The sequence below is a fragment of the Propithecus coquereli genome, unplaced genomic scaffold (assembly GCF_000956105.1).
Source record: "Propithecus coquereli isolate 6110/MARCELLA unplaced genomic scaffold, Pcoq_1.0 Scaffold71, whole genome shotgun sequence".
NCBI lineage: Eukaryota > Metazoa > Chordata > Mammalia > Primates > Indriidae > Propithecus > Propithecus coquereli.
Genome location: NW_012153174.1, coordinates 10,340,363 through 10,348,303, shown reverse-complemented (window position 1 = coordinate 10,348,303; position 7,941 = coordinate 10,340,363). Strand labels below are relative to the sequence as shown.

At 32.6% G+C, this 7,941-nt stretch overlaps 1 protein-coding gene across 2 annotated transcripts in view; it reads right to left on the bottom strand.

Moving 5' to 3' along the window:
- Positions 1-7,941, bottom strand: part of SNTG1 (syntrophin, gamma 1) — a 362,225-nt gene that overhangs the window by 247,462 nt on the left and 106,822 nt on the right. For both annotated transcript variants that reach the window (XM_012661402.1, XM_012661403.1), the window contains exon 7: positions 2,293-2,395. In XM_012661402.1, coding sequence (XP_012516856.1) covers positions 2,293-2,395 — 103 coding nt within the window. The remainder of the gene's footprint in view (positions 1-2,292; positions 2,396-7,941) is intronic.

The following is a 7,941-nucleotide window of genomic DNA, read 5'->3' as shown; positions in this document are numbered from 1 at the left end:
CACAGCAACCTCAAACTCCTGGGCTCAAGCAATCCTACTGCCTCAGCCTCCTGAGTAGCTGGGACTACAGGCATGCGCCACCATGCCCGGCTAATTTTTCTGTATATTTTTAGTTGTCCAGATAATTTCTTTCTATTTATTTTAGTAGAGACGGGGTCTCGCTCTTGCTCAGGCTGGTCTTGAACTCCTGAGTTCAAACGATCCACCCTCCTCGGCCTCCCAAAGTGCTAGGATTACAGGCGTGAGCCACCGTGCCTGGCCCAGAATATATAAATAATTCTTACAACAACAAAAACAAAACAAATAACCAGATTAAAAAATAGACAAAGGACTTCAATAAGCATTTCTTAAAGAAGTTACATAAATGGCTAAAAAGCATTGGAAAAGATGCTCAACATCACTAATTATCAGGGAAATTCAAATCAAAACAGCAATGAGATATCACCTCATGACAATTAGCACAGCCATCATCAAAACAAAGCAAAACAAAAAACAGAAAATCAAAGTGTTGGAGAGGATGTGGATAAATTGGAACCATTGACATTGTTGCTGGGAATTTAAAATGGTGCAGCTCCTATGGAAAACAGCATGTCCATTATTCAAAAAATTTTAAAAAATGGAATAACCATATGATCCAGCAATCCCTCTTCTGCGTATATATCCAAAATAATAAAATAATTGAAAGCAGGTTGTGAAAGATATTCATTTATTCACAATAGTCAAGAGGTGGAACCAACCTAAATCTTCATTGATTGATGAATGGTTAACAGAATGTGATATGCATATACAAGGGAATATTATTCAGCCTTAAAAAGGAACAAAATTCTGTCATTTGCTACAATGTGGATGAGTGTTGAGGACATTACGCTAAGTGAAATAAACTAGTCATAAAAAGACAAATACTGTATTATGCCACTTGTATGAGATATCTAAACTAGTTAAATTCTTATAAGGAGAAAATAAAATGGTGTTTTCCAGAGGTTTAGGGTAGGGGGAAATGGGTAGTATTTTAAGGAGTATAGAATTTCAGTTTTGCAAGATCAAGAATTTCTGGAGATCTGTTGCACAACAATGTGCATAGAGTTAACACTACTGTACCGTACACTTAAAATGGTTACAGTGGTAAATTTTATGTTATGTGTTATTCACCACAATAAAATAAGTGGTAATAAGTTTGGAAATAAGCTTGGCAATTTATTAACAAGTTAATTATATGTCTATCTAGTCACTCCTCAATTCTACTCAGGTATTTATTGTAGTGAAATAAAATTATAAAATTGCCAAAAGCCTTGTACAAGAATGTTTACAGCAGCTTTATTTATAATAACAAAATACTAGAAACATCTCTGGTATCACAACAGGATAATGCATTAATAAGTTTAGTATATTCATACAATGGAACATTACAGAGCAATATAAGTGAACAAACTGCTAAAATATATAGCATAAGTGAATCAAAAAGAAATTATTCCTAATGAAAAAAGTCAAATATAAAAAGTTAAATACAGTATAATTCCATTCTATATATTCCATTCTAGAAGAGATAAAATAATATATAATGCTGAGAAATTGTCAGTGATTGTTTCTAGGGCCATATTTTCCTGGGAAGGGGCACAGAGGAACTGTTCCATGACTGAAAAGAATATGAATAAGCCAATGTGTGCCTTTCAGCACTTATCCAACTGTGCATTTACGATCTTTGTATTTCACTGCATGTAAACTATTCCTCAGTTAAAATATATTCTTGCTTAGCTTTTTAGCAAAAGTATTATACAATACACATTTTATTTTAGAAAAAAGAACACTGAAATAAAATTGATAAAATTTTTTTAAGCAGCTCTTATGTGAATTAATACATTTCCACAAAGGCAAATACTTCCTTCAGTCTCCCTACTCTCCTCAGAACAACTTAAGTGCAAATCCTTGTTTAGCAAGACCAGTAATCCAATTAGGGTGTGTCATTTTCTGGTTAGAGAAAATATATTTGCCAAATATTCTGAATGAAACTTAATAGATATACATAATACATATATGATATTTGATGTGATGCCCATTTTTAAAACAAATAATACTCCTCCAGTTATAGGATGGAAAAAAACTATAATGTGAATACATTATGCAACAAAAATTACACCTGTTCCCTTTTCAATAAGGCTAGTAGAATACTTTGTGATATAAAAATGTTGGTATTCACGCAGGAATCTTAACTTTAAGAAGAAATCACCAATTACTGTCAGAAAAAAATAGTTTAGAATATAAATATGATGACGTGAACCCTTTAGCCATTCTTACATGCACAATCTTCATTCAATGGGAGTTTGAGGAAAGCAGGTGCTCTTTTTAAAAATGACACTGTTAGGGTCACTTCTTCTCCAGCATTCCGAAGAACTTGGACCTAAAAATAAAAATAATGCAATTATGTTTATAATTTTTATATGACTGTAAAGCCTTGAAATTATTGGTTGTCTTTTCCACCTCCCATTTTTCCCTAGTGGCCAGAAACATTTTAAAAGACAGAGGGAGTAAATTATTTAGCACTGCAGTAAGACAGCCGCCAGTGCTCATCCTCCCCACCATTCTGTGGGTCATCCACAGTGTGTGCCTTCCATTCCCATTTATTGAGCTCTTCCTGTGCTTATGGTCTGTGTTGGGCACTGTGAGGGACCCTGAAGTCTACAGAAAGACAGATGTAATTTTCAAGCCACTGTATTTATTAATAAATATTTCTTGAGCATCTGTTGTACAACATAAGATGGGCTAAGCTTTGGAATAGCTATTATGCATCATATGATGGCCTAAGATATAAGAAAAAATGATTCTTAAAAAAATGATTCTGCAGATAGTGACCAGAGCACTAACCCAAACTGAACAAAATTGACTCAATTCACTCAAATACTTTTACAAAAAATAAATAGGTATTACTGTCCTAATTCATCATTAAATATTTCCTTTTCTTTTTTCTGCAAACCTGTTATCAATATCAGGAGTTATTATATGATGATAAAATCTGTTATTATTAATAACTCTCAACACTTTTTAAATTATACAATTAGTAGGTCCTAGTTCTACCAGCTAAAATAATGCCAATTTCTTTCTCTACAAATCATATGAAGAAAAATGTAGCAATGTAAAATGTAAATTTAAAACAAAATTTAAAAAAGACTAAGAAGCTGGGGACTTGTTTATAGCAAATATACCTGGAAAAGTTATAAATATATTTATAATTTTAAACTTTCATGTAAACTAAGGAGATAATTAAGAATAATTAATGAAGAAGCAGTTAATAAACACAGAAATATAAGTTGTCATGAAATAAATAGAAAAATTGCTGTCAACCTCAAGTCATTAAGAGCTAGCTAAATCAGAATGGTCTGGAATGATTTCTGGTCCTGCCAAGATGGCATAGACTCATTTCCCTCTGCTCCTCCTCAGGACATATAACTATGGACACTGAAAAACATGCAAGAGATAACCACAAGAGAACTCTGAAAGGTAGAAATAAAAAGAACTAATTAGGCGTCTCAGGACTGGAGGAACAGCACAGAAACTGAGTGTCTCGCATGCTCCCACCCAACAGAGGAACACTTACTTACCAGGCCTGGCATTTTCTGACCCCCAGCATATAAACAAAAGGCAGCCTAGCTAGGCTCCTGCCACTTCCAAACTGAATGGGAATTCCACCAACACCAGGCAAGTCCACAAGAACCAGTGAAGGGAACTGATCAGAAGCTCTGATGACAATAAGCGGCCAACAGAAGTGCTCTTCTTCCCACTGGGCCTGAGAATTCTCTTCCCCTCGCAGAGGCATGTGTGACTGGGAATATGCAGGGGTGTCTCCTCATAAGTGCTCAGCGATGGAAGCCACTTTGTCTTTAAGGGCCTAAGACTACCCTCCCCCACCTGGAAACCCCACACTGGTAGAGAGTGCAACAAAGGAATGGCACTCCAAATTCCCACCATCCTACTTTCTCCACAGGGAGGGGTAACCCTCCACAAGAACTGACTTGTAAATGCTCTTAGTCACAACTGATAAAACATCCCTTCACCTAATTAGTAGCACCAGAGAGTCCAATCTGGGAAAGCAATTTTCATCTTTTCAAATAACACCAGCAGGGAAGAGTGGGCACCCCAGTGAGATAAGATAAATCTATCAGACCAAAGCAGTACCAAACAGGCTCTAAAACATATTTGTAAATGGAACCACAGCCACAAACCTCTGTGCTGAACAGTAAATTTCTGCTTTAAAAAATCTTAAATAATACTGGAGTCACCTAACATAATAAACAAAATGGCCAGGATACAATAAAAATTACATGTCATACTAAGAACCAGGAAAGGCACAATTTGAAAGAGAAAAGATGATCAATTAATACCAATGAGATAAATCACATATTGGAATTATCGAACATGGATTTTGAAGCAACTTTAATAAAAATATTTCAGTAAGAAATTACAAATTCTTTTGAATTAAATGAAAAATTATGAACTTTTATCAAAGAAATAAGTTATATAGAAGATCTAAATGGAAATTATAGACGTAAAAATATAATAAAATAAATTTTAAAAAAACCTTTCTGGATTAGCCCAATGACAGAGTGGAGATGGCAGAGAATAGAGTTAACGAAGATAAGGACAGAACAATAGAATTTACCCAATTTGAACAACAGATAGAATATAGACCAAAAAAAAAAAAAAAAAAGCCTCAGTAACCCATAGGATGGTAACAAAATATATAAAGTTCATACCATCTGAGTCACAGAGGAGAGGAGAAAGAAGAGTGGTTCTGAAAGAGTATTTAAACAAATACTGTCTGAAAACTTCTCAAACTGGGAACAGACATGAGCCCCCATATTTCAGAAGCTTAAAGAATTCCCTAAGAATCCTGCCAAAGAAATCTACACCAAGACACAACATGCTTAAAATTTTGCAAACTAAAGATCAAAAATGTGAAACTCTGAAGAGCAGCCAAGGATATACAGCATTATTATAATTTTCTAACAAATCAAATCCAAGAATACATTAAAAAGATAATAAATGCATAATGATCAACTGGAGTTTAATCCATGAATACAGGGTTGGTTTAGCATTAGAAAACCAATCAGCATAATTAACCATATTATAAAACTAAGTTGATTCAACAAAAAACATTTGGCAATATTCCAAACCCATATGTGATGTACACTTTGAGTAAAGTAATAACAGGACTCCTAAAACTGACAAAGGAACCTGTGAAAATTCTACAGGTAACATCATTACTAAATGATGAAAGACTGAAGCCTTCAGGTCATAAGTTCAGAAAAAAAATTTTTTAAAATATCTGTACTATCCACTTCTAGTCAGCATTTCATGGAAGTGTTAAGCAGGGATATACGGAAGAAAAAAACTAGGTATCCAGATTTGAAAGGAAGAAGCCAAGTGTGTTTACCTGCAGATGCATGACGGTTTACAAATAAAATGCAGTGGAATCCAACGAAAAATGTTTTAAAAAGGTATTAGATCCAATAAGTGATGATAGTTATTTTCGGCAAGGTTGCAGGACATAAGATAAATATAAAAATAACAATATTTCTGTATAGTAGCAATCAGAATTGCTAATTTTGAAAATAATACCACTTACAAAAGCACCAAAAATATGAAATGTTTATGTATCAATCTAACAAAAGTTTTCAGAGCTCCGTACACTGAAATCTGCAAACACTGCTAAAAGTAACTTTTAAAAATCTAAATATATGTGTCAGGAAACTCAATATTGTTAAGATGACATGTCTTCCCTAACTGACATGTTGATTAAATGCAATGCCAATAGGAATCCTAGTAGACCTTTCTACAGAAATTGACAAATTAATTCTAAAATTCATATGGAAATTAAAAGAATCTAGAATAACCAAATCAATTTTGAAAAATAAGAGCAAAGCTATTAAACCAACACTACTCAATTTCAAGAGATATTACAAAGCTATAGTGATCAAGACTATGTGATATTGCCTAAAAGGATACACAAATAGATAAAATAAGTGTCAAGATATAGACACAAACAAAAATGAACAACTAATTTTCAACAAAGGTGCAAAAGAGTGGACAAAGTACAATTTTCCCAATAAATTGTGTGGATAATTGGATATCCTCATTAGAGAAAAAAAAAGAGCTTTGATCTATACCTCACACCACATACTAATATAACCTCAAAGTGAAGCAGAGACCTAAATGTAAAGCCTAAAATTACAACACTTCTAGAAGTAAATTTTGGAGGAAACCTTTGTGACATTGGGGTAAAAAAAAAAACTTTTTAATTTGAAATTCACTACAATTTAACTATTCTATTCTATGAAAGACACTTTTAAAGAGCCTTGATCTGTGATAAAATATTTATAAATCTTTACCTGATAAATGACATATACCCAGAATATGAAAGAACCCTCAAAACTCAGTAATAATACAAATATTCTTAAGCAGGTATGTCCCAAAAGAACTTATATTGATGGTAAATGAGTACATGAAGATATTAGTAATTAGGGAAGTATAAATGAAAATCATAGTGAGATATCAATATAAATATGCTAGAATGTCTAAATTATAAGTACCTGAGATACCGAGCACAGGTAATGCTGTGTAGAAACTGGAACTCTCAGAGACTATTAATGGAAATGAAAAATGGAGCAATAATTTTGAAAAATAATTCAGCCATTTCATAAATTGAAATGTTTCCATGCCACATGACCTAGTAAATCCATTTTAAGACATTTACCCAAGAGAAATGAAAGCAAATGTTCATACCAACATATTTTGTGAATTCTCATAGCAGCTGTATTTGTAATCCTCAAAAAGTAGATAACTTAAATGTCCATCAAAAAGTGAATGGGTAAACAAACTGGGGTAGATACTCACAATGGAATATGACTCAGCAATAATAAGGAAAATGCATGAACTGTTGATAACTGCTATGAGGTGAAAGAATATCAAGTAATTAAACTGAGTGAAATAAGCCAGAGAAAATACTATACCTATTATAAGATTACATTTAGGTAAAATTATAGAAAATGCAAACAAAGTGTATTGCCACAAAGCAGATTAGTAGTTGTCTAGGGAATGGGGAAAAGGGAGATGGCAAGGCAGGGATTATGTGGTAGCAGGATCAAACTTTTGGGGTTAGTGAGTATTCTATTTATTGGATTGTGCGGGTGACTGCATAAGTATATACATATGTCCAAATGTATCAAACTGTGTACTTTAAATATGTGCAGTTTATTATATGTCAATATTTCCATATTGGTAGATATAAACAACAGAGAATATTAAAAACAATGAAAAAAAGCAATGTATTTTATACTAAAAATAGAAAAAAGTAGAAAATTATATAATCATTTTGATAGCTACAAAGAAATACTTAATAAAAACTCTTAGAAAATTGAGTATACGAATGATTATCCTCCATATTATTATATAAAGGATACACTGAGTTAATGTACAGTAACTCAAAATACACCTTATACCAAAAAACCAAAAAAATGAATAAACAAAGAGTATGTACAAAAAAATTATGGTGAATTATGGAAACATTTCTGAGACCAGAAATGAGAAAAAAATGTCCACTATCCCTTTTATTCTTATATTTTTTCCAGGTCTTTGTGCAATATGACAAGAAAAGAAATGATAACGCATAGAAATTGGAAGAAGAAATGAAACTGTCATTATGCAGAGATTACGTGATTTTAAACATAAAAAATCCTTAAGAACCTATAGACATTATTACATGAAATATTATAAAGTAAGTTATTAAAGTGAGCTTAATATGGAAAGGCATAGATGCAAAGTTAATATACAAAGATCAGTTGGTTTTGGTTTAATATCAACAAACAAATATAAAGTGTATTTTTAAAAAGAAGGATATTTTATGTCATGGAGTGCTAAACATAATACTGTAAGATATCAGTTCTGTTCTAC